This window comes from Acipenser ruthenus, chromosome 33, assembly GCF_902713425.1.
Source record: "Acipenser ruthenus chromosome 33, fAciRut3.2 maternal haplotype, whole genome shotgun sequence".
Lineage (NCBI taxonomy): Eukaryota > Metazoa > Chordata > Actinopteri > Acipenseriformes > Acipenseridae > Acipenser > Acipenser ruthenus.
The window spans coordinates 8,223,122-8,245,385 of record NC_081221.1 but is presented as its reverse complement, the minus strand read 5'-3'; the positions used below and the strand labels follow the sequence as shown (position 1 = coordinate 8,245,385).

The window sequence follows — 22,264 nt, the reverse complement described above, 5'->3', positions numbered from 1 at the left end:
GAACAAGGGATTCAAATCATACAAAACACAAAGAAATGAAAACACTCATTCACTACATGAAGTGGACAGGAGAGAGGCAGACACACATAATACAGCTACAGAAAGGAGTAGATAGAAACTCACTCTGGTGATCTGGACGCCCACATTTTAGAAGGGTTTGCTGGCAATACATCAGCTGATAAATGTTAACATTGCAAAAAATAAAAAAAATAAAAAAACAGGAAAAAAGATCAAATTAAAAATATATAAAGAAAGGAAAAAATACAACGGAGTGGAAAAAGAGAAAAATTAAAATTACATGGCAAGCTGTTCCTGTTTTCCCGCAAGCAGTCTACACAGACTGTTACCCAGAATGGAGAGGGCAGGGGGAGGGGGACCAAGCAGGGATGGGGAGGCACAGGTATAAGGGGGAAGGTTGTCTTTTCCATGGGAATGACCAGCATTGAGGAGAAGTTGGCTCTGGACTCCTACCAATGCTCTCACTGGATGATTGGCTCTCCATTCTAGCAAAGATCCCTGGATTTATAATTAGGACTTCTGGTTTTTTGGTTTTACCCGATAAACCGCCCCCCCCCCACGATACAAGAAAAATGAAATCAGTGCATAACCAATAAACACCGGAAATGGTTACTCAGTTCACCCCTTTCCCATTAAAAAATAAATACACTACCAAAAAAAAACAAACAAAAGAAAAAACAACTACCTTTCCCAGTATAGTTGGGCAATGCCCCTCCTTCCTGACTTGTCATTGATTCAATCGGAATACTTTAAACCCACTCCAACTACTGAGTGCATTTTCTTACATTTCTATTGGATACTCCGCTTAAAAAAATAAGAACAACATAAGAAAGTTTACAAACGAGAGGAGGCCCTTCAGCCCATCTTGCTTGTTTGGTTGTTAGTAGTTTATTGATCCCAGAATCTCATCAAGCAGCTTCTTGAAGGATCCCAGGGTGTCAGCTTCAACAACATTACTGGGGAGTTGGTTCCATACCCTCACAATTCTCTGTGTAAAAATGTGCCTTCTATTTTCTGTTCTGAATGCCCCTTTATCTAATCTCCATTTGTGACCCCTGGTCCTTTTCAGGTCAAAAAGTCCCCTGGGTCAACATTGTCTATACCTTTTAGGATTTTGAATGCTTGAATCAGATCACCGCAGATCTTTGTTCAAGACGGAATAGATTCAATTCTTTTAGCCTGTCTGCATACGACATGCCTTTTAAACCCGAGATAATTCTGGTTGCTCTTCTTTGCACTCTTTCTAGAGCAGCAATATCCTTTTTGTAACGAGGTGACCAGAACTGAACACAATATTCTAGGTGAGATCTTACTAATGCATTATAAAGTTTTAACATTACTTCCCTTGATTTAAATTTTGCAAGATTTAAAGCAAGTTTACAGGAATGGAGACTTGTTTGCAGGATTTAAAGCTATATTACAGTTAAATAAGGAGGATTTAAACAAAATTGCAAATTGTGGCGAAATGTAAAAAAATGCCTAGACACACAAACACCCCAGAAGAATGTGCCCGTGACCATAAGGATTTTGTTGTGGAAGACAGCAAAGGAAAGAAGGTACAACTGAAGCGTTCAAGTACTGCTGAGTTACTACATATTGTGACAGAAAAAAAACAGCTAAGCATTTTGGAAAGTAACTAAAAACAATAATTTCATACAATATATAAAAAGCAAAAGCAAAAGCCCCCCCCCCCCCCCCCCCCCAAAAAAAAAAATCAAAACAATCTTGAAAATAGCTAAAAATAAGAAGAGAAAAATGAAATGAATAAACACTGAAAACCAGAAGCCTTAATTATAATCACGGCCAGGCTGACAACTCTATTTGTGGAGCTGCAGTGTGGAGGTATTTTCAATCTTTAGGAAGCCATTGCTCACGTGTAATGATGTTAATTCCAAGGATCCTTTGCTAACAATTTTTTTTTTTTTTTGTCTGGCACCAACTTGAGCACCTTTATGTTCCCTTTATGCACCACTAACCCATGGCTCCTGCCAAATATTACACAGAGTTACATGAATATCTATTGCAATGGGTTTATTCATGCTCCCGTGGAAGGAAATATTGTTTAGATGCAAGACATTTTATATACCATCTGTATCAGTAACTGAGCTAACGGTGTGACTAGATATATTCATAGATATGAGCAGGTCTTCTTGATAAGACCACTGGACACCCGCTGTCTCCTGATCAAGGCCATTCACATGGTATACACACAACATACTTTTGTGTTGCTGCCTCATCAATCAGTATTCATGGGTGCCTTTGGGTTTACTTATAACATCTTACGTACAGTATATTTAAAATACATAAAAAAAAAAACATTGAAATGAGTAGAGGCAAATCAGAGTCAGACCTTGGTAACAATTCCATAGCAATGTTAACATACTGGCTTTAACCTCCATGCAGCATGCATATAACCTTTAGAGAAGTCACAACTGTGAAAGCAAGTAACCACAGCATACGGTGTAAAGATGCAAGCAATATGCAAAGATATTGTTCAGAGTGACATGAAGGGGAAACTTACACGGTTTGACGTTCTCATTCTTGAATGCAATAGGGGTCAATGGATTTGTGATATCATTCTGGATTGCTATACATGCATGCACTGTTCAATAACTACTGATACTACAGGTAGATGGGTAGTGGGCAGTTTCAATTGAATATATTTCAACAGTAACTATTGAGATTACAAACAGATTGGAGCAAGGCAAGTGAGTCTGCTTACTGTTCACTGGAGTAAAATTTGCCAACTTCTGCAATTAAACGTCTGACCGGTTGTAAACAACAGTCATAAATGAATGCCTTACCTCAGTAGAATAAAATGTTAATACAGTGCTTCCCCTTTAAAACGCTGTAGTTGGGAGCCATAGCTGAGACCATGCTATGTGTGTTCCCCCTTATAATGAGAATACTAGTGTTAGTGTAATGGCATTATGGGGCAAATGGAAGCCATGACCATAAGAACATAAGAAAGTTTACAAATGATAGGAGGCCATTCAGCCCATCTTGCTCATTTGGTTGTTAGTAGCTTATTGATCCCAGAATCTCATCAAACAGCTTCTTGAAAGATCCCAGGGTGTCAGCTTCAGCAACATTACTGGGGAGTTGGTTCCATACCCTCACAATTCTCTGTGTAAAAAAAATTCTGTTCTGAATGCCCCTTTACCATACTGCCTTATAACCTGTTCCGCAGTATAACAGGCTGCCTTATAAAGGGGGAGTACTGTATGCTATACAATTGTTTATTTTGTGGTCTACATTATATTATTTTGTAGTTATATTTTAAAATAAAATCGCATTTAGGCTAAGGAGGCTCAACAGCCAGAAGGTGGAGCTCACAATTACACCTGGGAGCTGGGCATGCTGCAGCAGACAGACAAACTGGGCTGCAGTAAAAACCAGCAGGTGGAAGCGAGCTGTGCGCTGGTGACTGCATGGTGTGCAATCTAGTGGCTGGCTAGGTGAAAGGAGTTATGATGGGTTTGAGCATGCTGAAGTGCATAGTCCTCCTAAAACAGACCAGAGTACCAGTTCACATACTAAGAGAGACCACTAAAAGCATAGAAACTTGTTGGGATGTGTTGAAGGATTGCAAATGCAAGCCCAAGTTGTATAAAACTTAAATAAAAAAAGTATAAACCTTGTCACAATTTAATCAGACCCCTATAAAATTGAAATTAAACTACTTAAATGTGGTATGTAGCACTAGGAAAAATGCCCCACGTGGCAGAACAGGTCTAATTCACCCTCCAGCAGTAACCCCCCCCCCCCCCCCCTTCAGACAAAACCACCACTATTGTTTCTCCTACATCCTAAACAAGGTGCTATACAGTGGCCTCTCCAGTGACTGAGGAATGTTTCCGAAGAACGTGTTAGCTGACCAGTTGTAGTAAGTGTACTGAAATGATTACCTTCCACATACATACCATATATACCAAGGTCACAAAAGAAAAGCTAAAGGAAATACATCTGTCACTGTGCTGTGATATCTGATAGCTAGCAAACCCCTTGGCTTTGCATGTGCACAGAGTATCCAATCAGTGTGCTGTTGTGACCTTTAAATTCAATGAGTTATCTCCACCTTACTGCAATTGAAACTGATAACAGATACCTGGTAAATCAGGAGAGGCACATGGGTCACTGGAAGACCACAAGCATGATGGGGCTTTCATTTCAACTAGAAAACAAGCAGGGACTTCAGCTAGTGCACCTACAACTGCACACAATTCATTTGAATAGCTTATCCTGAAACCCTTTTAATTCCAGATAATCCAAACGTTTTAGTTGGTGTATATCTTTAATACAAGTCAGGTGTATCTTATGTTGGAGTGGAACTACCGAAAGGAATTAAAGTCACATCTTGATGTGTTTTCAAGTACAAGTAGTTCCCTGGATATTTCCAAGTTATTTAATAGGCTGGGTTATGGGAAGCACGGATATACCAGACACCTCCATTTGACAGGGTTACAAAATCTTAAGAGTTCAAAAAAAGGGCCCTGTGCATGAATCTCCAGATGATACTTTCTTGTTTATGCATGTACTTTACCCATGTTCAGCCTAAATTCAGACCTCTAGAAAAAAAAAATTAACAGTTAACTATTTACTTGGTTTGAATGAAAATGTTTTTTTGGGAATGCCACTGTCACAAGTATCACATGACCATGATGGCATTCAAGATGCCTTCCAACAGGAACTTCAATACCGTACTTGGTTGTACCCGCTACACCGATCAGTGCAACCCTTGGTGTTTGCTCCCATAGTGCAGGGGAAGGCAACCTCGGCTGCCCCAGTCCATAACATTCCACTGCATTGGAAGATTTTGTCCTAACCAGTTTCTGACCTTATACAGGGTCAACCTGGTTGGAACAAAGTCCTCCAATGGAACGGACAGGACTACCTAAAATTACATGTTGTGTTCATCTTAGAAGTATTTTTGATTGAGTAGCTTGCACAAATACCTGGATCCCATTATCACACCTGGGGTCAATTATAAATTATAGTTACAGTTACAGCATCATTTTTGCTGAAATTACAATTGCAATGCTACTGTGTTCAATTACAGTTGCAATTATGCTGCAATAACTGCAATTATAATTAGATAAATAGCTCCACACATTAACATGTTTTGTTTGTTTTACCTAGCAGTAATCACAGATACAAATACACAAACATACTACATAATGTTTTTTCAAACAAATGGGGTCACTAAACGTGGTTTAAAATAGAAGAATGCTTGTGCAATGTAAAACACAACATGGAACAGACGATTATTAAATTATACCTGGGGGATGGGGGGAGTACTCTGGTAATTTAATAGGATTGCCCTTTAAAAATGTAGTATGTTTTTTTTTTTTTTTAATTGGGATAAGGGAGAAAATTCCAGCAAAATATTTTATAAAAATCTCAAAGCACTATACAAATGAGATGTGCTGACATTAGCTGAAGCAATTAAAATTCAGAGGGTCAGTCTGTATTATTCTCAAATTATCTTTACCCTTGTTTTATGTTAACTGTTAAATGTAAGCAAGTTAATTAGACTAACAGTATGCTGTTTCCAGCGGCCGTTGTCAAACTGTTAACCCTCTGTAACCTGGTAGGAAAGAAAACGTTAGCTTATTATCATAACCTTGGTTCCCCAAAATAGAAATATATGGGTATTTACCTCTTAGAGACCCAAAACCTAAATAAGATATATTAAAGCTGCTCGCAGAGCGTGTGAGGCAGTCATGGCCTGCCCCCGAGGGCATCAAAGTACTGTGCTCACAGATCTCAGTCATTTTTCCTTCAAGCCTGCTGCAATCATGGACACAGCAACCTAGAAGGCTAATGGTTACATTTTTATTTGAGGGAACCAGGGTTATGATAATAACTAGGCTTGCTACTTTGATATTAAAATCTGTAAAGCTTGTTAAATGTGAAATTCCCCAAAAATCTGAGTTTGACTGAAATAAATTTACATACAATAAACGTCGGTAAAACCACTCGCTATTTTTTTTATTTTCTTACCAAAAATAATCATTTAGAAATCATCTCTAGTTTGTGTAGTTTTTATACTACGGTTTATTTGAGACAGTTTTTAAAATGTATAGTTCTGCTGTGACCAAACGTTATTTCAATTAGAATGTTGGTAACCATGGTTTTGTTGCATGTTGAATATGATAAAGGAATTTTGCTAAATGAGACGTTTTTCAATGGCATAACAAGTCTGGTGTTTTTTTTAAAGCATAAAGGTCGATTTCACCCATTCTCTGCTTGAATTGAAAAATAAAGATAGAAAAAAACGGTACATTTTTTCTAAAATAAACGTCGATATTAAATCGTCAGTTTGGCAAAAAAATAAAAATCGAATAGTAGCAAGCCTAATAATAACGTTCCCTTTCAAGTACTAAATGTAACCATTACCGTATGGGTGAGTGTACCAAAGTCGTCACAAGGGCAATACTGCAGAATGACTGGAATGCTACAAGGCTAAGCCGAGAGGCTGCCTTGTGCGTTCCCATACAGAACCCCAGTACAAGTAGCTAGGGCTAAGAAATTGAGGGAGAACTCACTCTATGCCTGTACTGAAATGGTCGACATGGAAGCCATTGTTAACACTCTAATTCCAAAGCCAGGGTTTTGAGGATTCACCACATTAAGTCTGTAGAACCTAATAAAGGTATGGGGAGTAGCCCACACCGCTGCACTGCAAATGCCTAGAATAAAGCCCACAAAGTTGCCATGCCCCTGGTGGAATGCGCAGTGAGCTTTTCTGGTGAGGGCAAGTAGGGCAGCTCATAGGCAGTCCTGACTGTGTCTGCTATCCATTTGGACAGCCTCTGCTTAGACAGGGCTTGACCATGGGATTTAGCCCCATAGCAGACAAAAAATTGTTCAGACTGCCTCCAAATTTTTGTCCTGTCAACATAGTACGCTAGGGCCCGCACTGGGAACAACATATGGAGCTGTCACTCCCTGTCAGACTGGAAAGGAGGTGGATGGAAAGCCTCCAATTCCAGACGGGTTATGCTATGAAATGTCAAGATTGTCTTTGGTAAAAAGGCAGGATTGGTATGGAACATAACCTTTGTCCTGGCTTCTGTAAAGATTAAGCAGGCTTTTGCAAAGATTAAGCAGGCTTTTGCAATGGAGAATGCCGGCATCTTATTCTCCTGCTTTGCGGAGGTGATAGTGAGCAAGAAAGCCACTTTAAAAAGATAAATATTTCAGGTCAGCTTAATGCATGGGCTCAAATGGAGGCTTTGTGAGTGTCTGAAGCACCACATTTAGCCTCCAGCGTGGAACAACGTCCCTCATAGGGCGGCCGAAAGACAGACCCAGATGGCTCAAATGCAGACGTTCAGGGGCCAGACCCAGAGCTGCAGGCACGTTGGGTCGGGATGCTATAAGATCCCCCATGCCTGACTGAGCAGGTCACGGTGTTTGGGCAATCTCCATGGCTGGCCACTCAGGGTTGAAAACCGGAGTCTGCTGTGCCAATAAGGGGCTACTAGGAGCACCTTGGCCCAGTCCTACCTGATTTTCTCCAGAAACAGCGGGAGCAGGGAGAGTGGTGGGAAGGCATATAACTGGTGTGCTAAGGCATTTACTGCCAGTGGGTCCCCGCCGGATTCTTGGGAGACAAAGATCTATCTCTGCTCTCCTGAACATCTCCCAAATGAGACTCACCACCTCGGGGTGAAGCCTCCACTCTGAGGCCCTGGGAACTCCCCTTGAGAGAAGGTCCGCCACCCAGTTTTTCACCCCTGGCAGGTGTACTGCCCACAGTGAGGAGGTTCGTGTGCCCAGAGCACAAGCTTGCGGGCCACGTGATGGAGAGTGGGTGACCTGAGGCCACCCTGGTGGTTGATGTAAGCCACCACTGTTGGGTTGTCTGTACGGACAAGCACATGTCTTCCTCAAACTTGCAAAAAATGTTGCCAGGCCAGATAAACTGCCTGCAGCTCCAAAACACTGATGTGGAGACCCTGCCATGGGGATTTCCACACACCTTGTGCCCGCCTGCCACTCCACAGAGCGCCCCAGTCCAGGCTGGACGCGTCCGTTCCGACGACCTCCCTTCTGGCGACACTGCCTAGCACTACGCCGAGAGAGTGCCTTTAGACAATGACGAGACACTATCAATAGGTGGTCGCAGTTCAACACGAGCTGAAAAACCGTGGTGCTGAACCAGGCCTGCAGATGCGCGTGCGCAGGAGACCCAATGGAAGGGTCTGGGAAGCTGCTGCCATCAAGCCCAGAAGTCTCTGGAACGTCGCTACCATGAGCACTCTGCTGAGCTGACTATTCTTTGCACTCTGCCGTCCGACAGCATGGAGCTGGAGTCCAAGCACACTCCTCGATAGGAGGTTGTCGGGGAAGGTTCTTTCCATGGATTCACAGTAAGGCCCAACCTTTGAAGGAGGCCGGTGACAAGTTCTGTGTGGGCTTCTGCCTGTGCTGGAGACTGGGCACAAATGAGCCAGTTGTCCAGATAATTGAGCACTCTGATGTCTGAATCTCAATTAAGTCAGGATAGCTTCCATGCACTTTGAGAAGGCACAGGGAGCTAGGGAGAGGCCAAATGTCAAGACATGGAACTCTTACTTCCTCTGTGCTGGCTTTACAGGGATGTTGAAAAAGGCGTCTTTGAGTCCACCGTGGTGAACTAGTCGCCTGGCTTGATTGACTGCAATAGCTGTTGCATCGTCAACATTTTGAACCTCCTTCGTCTCAGAAACAGGTTGACCTGTCTGAGATGAAGGATCGGTCTGCCACCATCCCGCTTAGGCACGAGGAAGTACCTGGAGTAGAACCCTTCCTCCAACTGGAGGGGTCTACCATGTGAATAGCCCATTTTTGCAGCAGAGCTGCAACCTCCTGAGACACCATGCGGCATTCTGTGGGTCCATGACGGATGTTACAGTCACGCCCCCAATGGGAGGGGGACTGCAGTAAGTAGCTGGTCTGACCGTTAGTGAGCAGCCAGCTGTCCAATACTCCAGATGGCTCCCTGAAAAGGGGCCCTGTGTCTATGGCAGCAAACTCCTAGAGCTACTGCTCGGCTTGTGGCTCTGAACACCTCTGGCAGGTCTAGGTCGACAGTTTACCGTTGGTTTGCGCACTGGAGGGGATCGTTTGGGAAGCAGGTGAACCGGCTCCTTCATGGTGAACCGGCTCCTGCAGCATCTCGTCCACCGCGGAACCAAACGTATAAGAACATAAGAAAGCTTACAAAATGAGAGGAGGCCATTCAGCTCATCTTGCTCGTTTGGTTGTTAGTAGCTTATTGATCCCAGAACCTCATCAAGCAGCTTCTTGAAGGATCCCAGGGTGTCAGCTTCAACAACATTACTGGGGAGTTGGTTCCATACCCTCACAATTCTGTGTGTAAAAATGTGCCTCCTATTTTCTGTTCTGAATGCCCCTTTATCTAATCTCCATTTGTGACCCCTGGTCCTTGTTTCTTTTTTCAGGTCAAAAAAGTCCCCTGGGTCGACATTGTCTATACCTTTTAGGATTTTGAATGTTTGAATCAGATCACTGTCTTCTTTGTTCAAGACTGAATAGATTCAATTTTAGCCTGTCTGCATACGACATACCTTTTAAACCCGGGATAATTCTGGTTGCTCTTCTTTGCACTCTTTCTAGAGCAGCAATATCCTTTTTGTAACGAGGTGACCAGAACTGAACACAATATTCTAGGTGAGGTCTTACTAATGCATTGTAAAGTTTTAACATTACTTCCCTTGATTTCAATTCAACACTTCTCACAATATATCCGAGCATCTTGTTGGCCTTTTTTATAACTTCCCCACATTGTCTAGATGAAGACAACATAAACTCCTAGGTCTTTTTCATAGATCCCTTCTTCAATTTCAGTATCTCCCATATGATATTTATAATGCACATTATTATTGCCTGCGTGCAGTACTTTACACTTTTCTCTATTAAATGTATGCCCTGTGCTTTGTCCCCGTCAGGCACGCGTGCCTGGGAAAGCCAGAGCTGTCTACATGCAGCTATTAGCGCAGTCAGATTCCTGCCTACCGCCTGTCCGCTGAGTTTTGACACACTGACCAGGTTCTTATTAACCAGGTGTAGCTCATCCAACTGTTGTGCTGAGGGCCTATCACTGTGAGAAAGGGACCTCAGCAAAGAGGACTGTTTGGCTACCAGAATTCTACTATAATTGCCTAGCCGTGCAGCGTACACAGTGGGCAGAATAAGCATGTTTGAGGATCACCTCTGAGGCCCGGCACTGCTTGTTGGGCTTGTACCAAGGTGGCAATTGAAGCCTTCACCGGCGGTAAATGGGCCAGGTCTAGCTTCTTCGCATCATGCAACCTATATAGGTATCCACTGACTAGGAAACAGCAGGAGCTGTAGCCATATGATCCTAGAACAACTGGATTTAAAAAATGTAGGCCAGGGCACTTGCAAGACTGCAGTGGCCCTCTTGATCAGCGGCAGAAGCTCTGCCGACAGGGGACGTGCTGTCAGACTCTACGTCCTAAGGACGGGAACGCCAGCTCCTGTAAGCCCATCTCATGGACAGTATGTCTTCCTGTGGCCAATCTGCGTCCTTAGCAGGCGGCGCCGAACGTTCATGCAGTAACTCTGAGAGAACTGTTTCTCGGTGTGAAACAGCTGCCCAGAGCTTTTCCATCTGCTCAGAGTCTGCCGATCGCTTGGAACGGCGACTTCCTCGGGGGAGGAGAAGGAGAAGCAGAGGAAGATGAGGAAGGCCATGAAGATGGTTTGCTGCGTGGGCTACTTTCCCAGGTGCGTCATCTGGTTCCCCTTGGCAGAGCCATGGGGTGAGGATGCAGTCACCTCTCTAACAGAGTGATGGGGAAGAGCGCTGTGCAGGAGTAAGGGACACGGAACGCTATGTAGAGCTGGGGGAAGAGACATTTCTTAAGCATGTGGTCAGAGAAAGGTGCACAAAACAGGTAGAGCATCTGCCGTGCTTGTCCTCAATAGGCAGACTGGCCTTACATGTTTTACAGGGATAAAACCCAAGCATGATGCAAGCAAGCAAGTAATGCAGTGTACAGCATACAGATGCAGAGGTGCTGCCTCAATCTGCTTATAGATAGCAACCGGGCGGGTCAAGACCCGAACAAGAGTGGCTTGGTACCAGACCAGAGACGTGAGCACTGGTCGGTAGCGGGCTGTGTAGGATCGGGTAGAAACCAGGTCGGTACGGTACCGGGTTGGAAACGGGACGGTTCGATACTGGGTCGGCAGATACTGTGGATTAGATTGCAAGAAAAACACAAATAGGTGAAATATTTCTCCACAAAAAACAGCAATTAAACAATTAGTTAATATAAACGTCTCTTATTTTAAAACAAGAAATAAAATAACTCCAGCCGGAGCTATGCAGCCTGGGGGGAGAGCACAAAAGTCAGCAGACTTATGTTGCTGAATCCCTGGGAAGGAGCGACTCAAGCCGCTGGCTTCATGTGGGGCACAAGACAGCAGTGGAATGTAACAAACAGGCTGTAGTGCACAAAATCCGCGTAATTAGTAAAAACTAATACAGCGATTAATATCGCTGTATAAAAACACAATAAAAAAGTACTTACCTGAACCAGGCTCTCCAGTTCAGTTCTTGAAAGGAAAAAAGACGCAGAGATCTGTGAACGCAGTAACTTTATGCCCTCGGGGGTGGTCCATGACTGTGTTACAGGCTCTGCATGCAAGCAGCTTTGATATATCTTATTCAGGTTCTGGGTCTTTAAGAGGTAAATACCCACACAGTACTGGTTACATTTTGTACTTGAAAGGAAACTTGTCCTGCAGCCCTAAATCAGTGGCTCCTAACTCCAATTCTTGTATTTCAATCAGGACATCATTATTTCTAAAAAGAAAGCAATGCTTTCCAAGGCGCTTACAAATAGAACATAACATTTACGAACGAGAGGCCATTCGGTCCATCTAAGCTCGTCCGGTTCCTAGTAGCTGATTGACCTCAAAACTTTGTCAAGTTGGAAGGTCGCATTACAGACAGATTGGTATCCTCAGTAATTAGTTTAAGCCTGCAAATGCGAAGACGCAGGTTATCACCAATTAATCAAGGTAATTTACTCAGTCCAAACAACATGGGAAGACACTGGCTAGTTTTCCAGCAATTAATCATGGTAATTTACTAGCCGACACAGCAGACAATGCTTGGTGCCTTCATTTCATAGGAGGTGTGGGCTATGTGACCAGTCAATCAGGAACTTTCTTCTTCCAAATCCCTTAAAGTTTCGAGCAACTAAAATTTGTTTCTGCAAAAATACTGCCAAGTTATTAAGATGTACCACTGCTCCTGTTCCTTCAAAATGACTCCAAAGTTGTATTTTTGGTGTACCACTGCTCCTGGTCTTTAAAAATGTCTTCCAAGCTATTAAGGCGGTAACATGTTCTTCAAATTGCTTGGAGGAGGAACCCATGGCTTCACATGTACCCGCATGGACCTCTCAGAACTACATTTCCCATCATCCTGGTAAATCCATCTGTTACATATGATGGATGATGGGAAATGTTCTAAGAATCCATGCAGGCACATGGGACACCATCTTGAGGCAGGGAATGCAATTTAAAAGTTTAAAAAGTGGTCAAAATGTAAAAAAAAACACACACACCTTACATAAACAGTTATAGCAACACATGGGAACATGTAACACAACAAAATAAAAAGGTCCTTATGTCCCCTTTAAATTTCTTGTAATGTGTAAATCTGTTGTGGTTTTCAGTGAGCGATATTGAAAATGGGTTAATATATTATAATAAATGCAGTTATTGTTTTAAGAATAATTACTGCCACTATATCACCCATAGGTCTAAAGAATCCAAGTGATTCTGCCTCAACATGACCATCGCCACTGTGTGAAGCAGCATATCCTTGCCTCTTTCCTTAGTCTATATCCCCTACATTTCTAACTGCCATTCAACGCTCCAGATAAGGTGCGTACTGGGCGTTTTGGTCATTGAAAAAATATGAATTCCGTATTATATTTACATTTAATGCGTAAAGAATATGCATAGCAATTTTGCTGAACATCAAGCTTCATGTACTTTGCTAGTTCTCAGCGTCTCAATGGTCAAAAGGGATAAGTAGTCCATCCGTAAGTTTACACACACACACACAATTTATTCAGTCGTAACAAAGGCATTAGCTGAAACATTCCTCTGCTTGACTGCTGCCCTACCTGCCCACAGCAGAGCCATAAACCTTTGAAGTAAATTTTTTTAATTTTTTAATAAAATAAATTTAATTTAAAGAGCAGATTCTGGTGATGGAAAATTCACTTTTTTTGCAAGAAATGAATACATCCAATAAAAAGGGCTTTCATCAGCCAGATTTATTTATTATAGACAGACGAAAGGGATTTAACTTGGACCAGTGAAACCTGTTGTGTTAGCTGGGAAGCACTGCTCCAGTACAGGGAGAAGGGTTAGCATCCCTGTCGCCCTGCAACACAGGGTTTACTACAGCCCTGTGCTCTGAGCTCCCTACCTGCTTGTGCGCGTGGTCGTAGGAGTTAATATGGTTGTCGAACTCCTGGTGCTTTTGGTACTGCTTGTCACACAGCTCGCAGTAGAAATTCGCTCTCAGATCTTCAAGAGCTTTGGCGATTGCCTTTTCCTTCTCGGCATAGTCCTTTGGAAACAAAGACAGATAGCGTACATGTTAACTGACAGTTAATGCTTTTTTGTGTTCATTTCTAAGCATGTTTTGGAAGACCAATTTGTACAGTAGACTACTCCAAACCAGTTGAGAACCAACCCTGTTAAGATTAGCAATTTGTTTGTATTCTAATTGCAATCTCCCATGCTAAAAACACCTTGTCTAGTCCTTGTATGTTTTTAATGTGTATATTTCATCAACAAATCAGTAATAACATACTAATGTTAATATTAAAGCAAAATTATTTCTGAAAAGTTTTAACTGAAAAGTCAGAGATCACTCCTTTCTCAGGTAGGCTGACAGAAAAATGGTGCCAATCCCTATGTGACAGTCACGGATATCTCCTAGGGGCGGAGACGACACCTGACCCAGGCAGGCTCTTAAACAGAGCAGCTGATACAAGTACTCAGGTAATTTGGGCTATAAGAGCTATATCCCATTTGGTAATGGTTACATTTTGTACTTGAAAGGACACTGTCTCATAAATCTGAATATTAAGTAGGCTAGCAAAGTTTAGAGAAATATACAGCTTAATTAAGAACATTATCATTTAGGGCAAAATACTGTAATAAAAATAACAGGGAACTGGGTATTAAAAATGCACATAAAACTAACACAGGTCAGTTTTACAGACGTTACCATCTCCACCTTGTCTAGTTTAATATCTGCTGGGAAACATAATTAAAGCACAAGAGAACAAAGGGACACTGAGTGCTGCAAAGAAAGCACCAGTGAAGAGAAGCTATAACCTAGCTAGAATTGAAAACACACATTCCAGGTTTCCGAATAGCACACCTTTTAATAGGATATGTATAGAAAATGCACGATGCTTGAGACCAGCTGAAGAGCTTTTGAAAGCTAGCAAATTTGACACACATATTCAGCTTTGTTGTACTTGTCGTATATGGATCTGCATGGCTTGTATTAGAATATTTAATATTTGTACCAGCACCTCTTACACTGTAAATAATTGGGTTAAAACAGTGGCGGCCAATACACCAAACACTGCGATCCATTATGGTGGATCTCAACAGGCTTCACTATCCATCGGTAAGCTATGACCAACAATTATTAGCGGGATTTAATATAATAGTGTCCAATACGTAATAGCAATAAAAGAAAACAACCACAACAAAAACAAACACTCTATGCTAACTTTTTTAGGCACATGTGCGCCTAAGTTTAAAAAAAAAAATAAAGACGCGCACTTAATTTAGGGGCACACACACAAAAAAAATAATGATAATAATACAATTTTTGCTCAGATGTATTGTTAAATATCTACAGATCTTGTTTTCCTTCCTTTCTTACATAACACTTGTGCAGTTCAATACTTTTGCATCAACAAAACTAAAAAGGGACAATTTTTTTTTAACTGCCTGGTAGGTTCCTCAGAATGTGCCACTTGCCGGTTTATGGTAGCGGGCTGGTCTACTTCTCTGCACATTGCGTACCGTTTTGAAGCACTGTGTGTAATATATTTTCATGTTTGAACTTCTGGCTCCCTGTTAAAAATGCAGTCTTGCCTGCCATCCGTACCCCTGCATCCATTCTTTTAGCCACTGTTGGTTGAACTTGTATTTTACAACTGTGAACACGCTGCAACTAACTCGAAGTTTCCTGTTCGCTTTCATCTTCCATCAATCCTGCATTGCTCATTTCTTGTATAGATGCTGATATATATGAATTTTTTATTTTCCTCATCTTGGTCTCACAAACTGGTCAGGAAACGAGTAGCCATCGCACTGATAAATTTTCTTTTGTTTTACACTTTTCAGCTGAAAAAATAAATCATGTTTATTGTTTATAGTCAACCTTTAGGAATTTCTAGTCGCATACATGCGCCTAAATTAAAATGTACGTTCGCGCAGGCATTTTGTTAGTCTCATATGCAGAAACTGTTGGGATATTTTCATCTGTGCTACTGGCCGACACAGAAGGCTCTGCCCATCAGCCAAACAAAAACTGTTGCATGCTTATATGCCAGTGCTTGTTCTGATTTGTCCCGAGATCCACCGAAAATCTTTTGCGATCCATGTATTGGCCACCGCTGGGTTAAAACATCAGATAGTCCATTGCTAATTATGATGAAGAGGCTAATGGGCACTTTCGCCTTTCTGGCATTAAGAACATAAGAAAGTTTACAAACGAGAGGAGGCCATTCGGCCCATCTTGCTCGTTTGGTTGTTAGTAGCTTATTGAATGCTTGAATCAGATCACCACGTAGTCTTCTTTGTTCAAGACTGAATAGATTCAATTCTTTTAGCCTGTCTGCATATGACATGCCTTTTAAACCCTGGATAATTCTGGCTCTTCTTTGCACTCTTTCTAGAGCAGCAATATCCTTTTTGTAACGAGGTGCCCAGAACTCAACACAATATTCTAGATAAGGTCTAACTAATGCATTGTAAAGTTCTAACATTACTTCCCTTGATTTAAATTCAACACTTTTCACTATATATCCGAGCGCCTTGTTGGCCTTTTTAATAGCTTTCCCACATTGTCTAGATGAAGACATTTCTGAGTCAACATAAACTCCTAGGTCTTTTTCATAGATTCCTTCTTCAATTTCAGTATCTCCCATATGATATTTATAATGCACATTTTTATTGCCTGCGTGCAGTACCTTACACTTTTCTCTATTAAATGTCGTTGGCCATGTGTCTGCCCAGTTCTGAATGCTGTCTAGATCATTTTGAATGACCTTTGCTGCTGCAACAGTGTTTGCCAATCCTCCTATTTTTGTGTCATCTGCAAATTTAACAAGTTTGCTTACTATACCAGAATCTAGTCATTAATGTAGATTAGGAATAGCAGAGGACCTAATACTGATCCCTGTGGTGCACCAATGGTTACCTCGCTCCATTTTGAGGTTTCTCCTCTAATCAGTACTTTCTGTTTTCTACAAGTTAAACACTCCCTAATCCATGTGCATGCATTTCCTTGAATCCCTACTGCGTTCAGTTTGAGAATTAAATCTTTTATGCGGGACTTTGTCAAAAGCTTTCTGGAAATCTAAATAAACCATGTCGTATGCTTTGCAATTATCCATTGTCGATGTTGCATCCTCAAAAAAAATCAAGCAGGTTAGTTAGACACGATCTCCCTTTCCTAAAACCATGCTGACTGTCTCCCAGGATATTGTTACCATATAGGTAATTTTCCATTTTGGATCTTATTATAGTTTCCATGAGTTTACATATAATGGAAGTCAGGCTTATTGGTTTGTAGTTACCTGGTTCGGTTTTATCTCCCTTTTTGAGGATTGGTATTACGTTTGTAAATTTTCCTGTCTGTCGGTACAACCCCTGTGTCAAGAGTCTGTTGCATGATCTTGGTTAGCGGTTTGTAAATAACTTCTTTCATTTCTTCGAGTACTATTGGGAGGATCTCATCCAGCCCAGGGGATTTGTTTATTTTAAGAGCTCCTAGTCCCTTTAACACTTCTGCTTCTGTTATGTTAAGTTATTTAAAACTGGATAGGAACATTTTGCCATTTGTGTCTCTTAGACATTTAACTTTCTCTTTGAATGTTCTCTACTTTTGGGATGCAATTGTTTTGCGCCTCTATTACTACATTTTTAAAAAACAGCCATCTTTTTTCTGTGGATGTTTTCTCTATTTTACTCCAATCTACTTCTGTTAGTCTCTGTTTGATATCTTCATAGTTTGATTAATATTACAAAGATATCATAAGCAGAGGAATGCAGCAGCAATGTTGTTTTCAGTTACATAGAAACAACCTTTTACAGACCAGGAAACTCCACTGTGATCATGAACCTCAAGCAAAAGTCTCAATTTATATTTATATTTATATATATATATATATATATATATATATATATATATATATATATATATATATATATATATATATATTTACACACACACATGTAAATAGCTGCAAAGAGCTGCAAACGTTTTTATTTCTCAAATAAAAATGACTAAACAACCACAAAAACTGAACAGAAAATCCCTCACCCAAGTCTTCATATCACAGTAACTTTAAACAGAGGAGCCATTGTCTCCATCTCCACGCAGCTCCAAAACATATCTCGCAATGGAGCTTCTAGCTCCCTTTTTATATCATGTGGCTGTTCTCAATTAGCACCAATTATCTAATTTGCGAACAGCCACATTCTCGAATGTATTTGGCAGGCATAAGAATTAACCCCATCCCTGCCAACCACCACAAACCCAAAAAACACCATACTTATTTACCAGCAGGGCTCTGCCCTACTACAAACAGCCATAGGCCAGGTCGTGGGGTCGAACCCCCGAGGCAGGCACCACGTCTGAAAGACTCCCCACTTGTACCCATACTGGTAACGCGTAGACGCTGCTCTTGCATTTTGCAAGGTGTCAATAACCCTACTGAAGACTCAGACAGCTCAAATGCAGCCGTTCAGAGGCCAGACCTAGAGCTACAGGCCCTTGAGTGGAGGTCCGCCGCCCAGTTTGTCACCCCAGGTAGATGTACTGCCCGCAGTGAGAGGAGGTTCTTGCGTGCCCAGACCAAAAGCTTGCGGGCAACGTGATGGAGACTGGGAGACCTGAGGCCGCCCTGGTGGTTTATACGCCCCCACTGTTGTGTTATCCATATGGACAAGCACATGCCTCCCTCGAAAATTCAGCAAGACCAGGTAAACTGCCTGCAGTGCCAACAGATTTATATGGAGACCCTGCCATGGGGGGTTCCAAACCCCCCGCGCCCCCCTGCCACTACACACAGTGCCCAGCCCAGGCTGGACGTGTCCGTGGGACGACCATCCTACTGGTGACACTACCTAGCGCTATGCCGAGGCATAGATGGGCAGGCTGTTTCCACCAAAAGACTGCATTTAGACAGTGACGAGACACTGTCAATAGGCGGTCGTGGTTGAACATGGGCTGAAAAACCCTGCTGTTAAACCAGGCCTGCAGAGGGTCTGAGAACCTGCTGCAATCAAGCCCACAAGTTTCCAAAACATCACTACTGTGAGCGCTTTGTTGAGTTGAAAGGTAATTACAGACCAATAAGCCTGACTTATTATATGTAAACTTATGGAAACTATAATAAGATCCAAAATGGAAAATTACCTATATGGTAACAATATCCTGGGAGACAGTCAGTATGGATTTAGGAAAGGGAGATCGTGTCTAACTAACCTGCTTGATTTTTTTGAGGATGCAACATCAACAATGGATAATTGCAAAGCATACAACATGGTTTATTTAGATTTCCAGAAAGCTTTTGACAAAGTCCCACATAAAAGATTTAATTCTCAAACTGAACGCAGTAGGGATTCAAGGAAATGCATGCACATGGATTAGGGAGTGGTTAACATGTAGAAAACAGAAAGTACTGATTAGAGGAGAAACCTCAAAATGGAGCGAGTTAACCAGTGGAGTACCACAGGGATCAGTATTAGGTCCTCTGCTATTCCTAATCTACATTAATGATTTAGATTCTGGTATAAGTAGTAAACTTGTTAAATTTGCAGACACAAAAATAGGAGTGGCAAACACTGTTGCAGCAGCAAAGGACATTCAAAATGATCTAGACAGCATTCAGAACTGGGCAGACACTGGCAAATGACATTTAATAGAGAAAAGTATAAACTACTACACGCAGGCCATAAAAATGTGCATTATAAATATCATATGGGAGATACTGAAATTGAAGAAGGAATCTATGAAAAAGACCTAGGAGTATGTTGACTCAGACATGTCTTCATCTAGACAATGTGGGGAAGCTATAAAAAAAAAAAGGCCAACAAGATGCTCGGATATATCATGAGAAGTGTTGAATTTAAATCAAGGGAAGTAATGTTAAAACTTTACAATGCATTAGTAAGACCTCACCTAGAATACCTCGTTACAAAAAGGATATTGCTGCTCTAGAAAGAGTGCAAAGAAGAGCAACCAGAATTATCCTGGGTTTAAAAGGCATGTCGTATGCAGACAGGCTAAAATAATTGAATCTATTCAGTCTTGAACAGAGACAACTACACGGTGATCTGATTCAAGCATTCAAAATCCTAAAATGTATAGACAATGTTTACCCAGGGGACTTTTTGACCTGAAAAAAAGTGAATTGTGAGGGTCTGGAACCAACTCCCAACTCCCCAGTAATGTTGTTGAAGCCGATACCCTGGGATCCTTCAAGAAGCTACTTGATGAGATTCTGGGATCAATAAGCTCTGAAAGGCGAACCGCAGGTACTTCCTGCGAGCTGGTTTTATGGTGATGTGGAAAAAGGTGTCTTCAAGGTCTACCGTGGTGAACCAATCGCCTGGCATGATTGACTGCAACAGCTGTTGCATTGTCAAAATTTTGAACCTCCTTCGGCTCAAGTACAGGTTGACTTGTCTGAGGTTGAAGATCAGTCTGAGGCCACCATCCCGCTTGGACACTAGGAAGTACCTGGAGCGGAACCCTTCCTCCAACTGGATGGAGTTTATGATGTGAATAGGCAGCAGAGCTGCTACCTCCTGCGACACCACAGCGGCATCCCGTGGGTCCGTGACTGATGTTAGTCATGCCCAGACAGGGTTCCCAGTCTTTTCAAGAAATAATTTTCCAGGACATTTTACTATAAATAATAGGGAGACATTACTCACTGAGTGGCGAAACACGCAATTATTATCAATGATTGGCTGCCACACAGCCTCAGTAGGTACCTCATGTGTAAAAACATTGTCATGTCACACCTCTCCTCTGCACTCTCCACTGGCCTCCGGTGGCAGGGTGCATCAGATTCAAGACCCTGGTGCTTGCCTACAGGGCAACTAAGGGAACAGCTCTAGGCTATGAACTGTCCCTACACACAACAGCACCAAGTTGGTGCTAATCAATCACTAAACCTATCAATGAACCCATTTTCAAACAGCAATATTGACCCTTCCTTTTCTTTACTACTTTAATATCTAAAGATTTACTAATAGGGTTGTGTTCTTCCTGTTTTTAAACTTCAATATTGATCATCTTGTTTCTTTATTAGGCTACTTTAATATCTTCCACCCAGACTTTTCATTAGGTTAGTATTCTTCATGTCTTGAAGAGCTGCAGTGTGTGCAGGCTCTCTATACAGCAGGCTCTCAATTAATCAGCAAGATGACCTTTTCACCGAGACAAAATCCTGCACACACTGCACCTCTCCAGAACAAGGAGTGGAGAATAGTAGAAACATGAAAAGCACATCCAATGTCATAACTTGAACTGAAACGCAACAACCAACATAAGTACTTTAGGACAGATATGGAATACTTTATGCACTTTAAGTCACTCAATACAACATATTTACACAGCTATTTATCTGTCAAAAACAAAAACAAAACAAAAACAAAACATGTTTTAGTCTCTTTACTTCAATTGTTTCACTTTCTCTTTTAACTGTGCAAGACTCTGATCCACAGCTGTCACCTCTGACGACTTCTCTCTGGCACGCTTCCGGTAGGCATTTGACTTTGAGAGTCGTGTGAAATCTTGCTGCTTCTCTGCATTTTCTGCCATTTCATCCGCCTCTCTCTGCATTACTTCAATGCTGTTGATAATCTTCTGCCTCTTCGCTGTCTGGTGTGCTATGTCAGACATTAGCTCCTTTCTTTTCCTGTCATTCTCTGTTGCAACTTTTTTCTTCTTCTCATTCTCTAGGTACTGTACATATCTCATCCATACCACCTTGGCATGTTGAACAAGGGCCTTTGGAATGGCATCTTCCATGGGACGTCCAGCCAGAGAATCCTGGACCAAGCAGAGTGAAATAAGAGTCCTCTCCTTTAGATTCTCAACCAGCATGTCTTTGTTAACAGAGTATCCTCATTCAACTGCTGCTTGCCCATGTGATAGAGTGAAAAGGCACTTCAGCAAATCCCAGAGATTCTCATACTCTGCTCTGCCACTTGCAAATCTCCCAAGTAATTCATCAACCCGGCAGGAATCACCTTTGTGGACAAAATCCAGAAAATCAGCCTTGTTGTGCTGGATCATCTGTGAGAGGAAGTGTTTGTACTCTGAGAGGAGCTGGTCACACTGTGGAGCAATGCACCATTTTGCACTGAGAAGGAGTTGCAAGAGTTTTTCAAATTTGAATATTGAACTGGGTCAAGGGAACTCAGGAGTCTTACCGCAGGACACATCAGAGGGCTTCTCTCCAGCAGCTATTTGCTGGTTGTCGCGAGGAAGGTGATGCATTCCTTCTTGAACTCTTATCCCCTCAGTGCATTTGCTTGAAGTTTCTGTGATGCTTTATCCAGAAATTGTTTGGTGGCAAAGCCGATGTCAAGCTGTTTGAGTGGGTCAAGTTTGAGCATCTGGAGGACTGTCTGTGTTCTCCAGGATGTCTTTCTTGATGAAGCAAGACAGCAGGCTCATCAGAGTAGACTGCAGCTCTTCTGCCAAAAAGGTACCATTGGTGCATCTGTCTGAAAGGTTTCCAGAAATGGTCTTGCAACAAATGCAAAGAAATGCAGTTTGCCTCAGAGTGGGTCAGCAGCTGCCTCTTTCACCAAAGTGTAGGACACTGAGGTTGGAACTTTGCTTTTAGGAAGTTTCTTGTGGCTGTCAATATACTTGAGTACAGCTGGCCATATCTCAATTGCACGC

General features: G+C 42.0%; 1 protein-coding gene across 11 annotated transcripts in view; it reads right to left on the bottom strand.

Moving 5' to 3' along the window:
• gpatch8 (G patch domain containing 8) overlaps positions 1–22,264 on the bottom strand; it is a 146,753-nt gene that overhangs the window by 21,946 nt on the left and 102,543 nt on the right. For 10 of the 11 annotated variants that reach the window (XM_034055610.3, XM_034055615.3, XM_034055611.3 and 7 more), the window contains one exon: positions 13,508–13,651. In XM_034055610.3, coding sequence (XP_033911501.3) covers positions 13,508–13,651 — 144 coding nt within the window. Of the gene's footprint in view, positions 1–123; positions 176–13,507; positions 13,652–22,264 lie in introns of those variants that run through there. The other variant, XM_034909349.2, reaches the window with a different exon arrangement.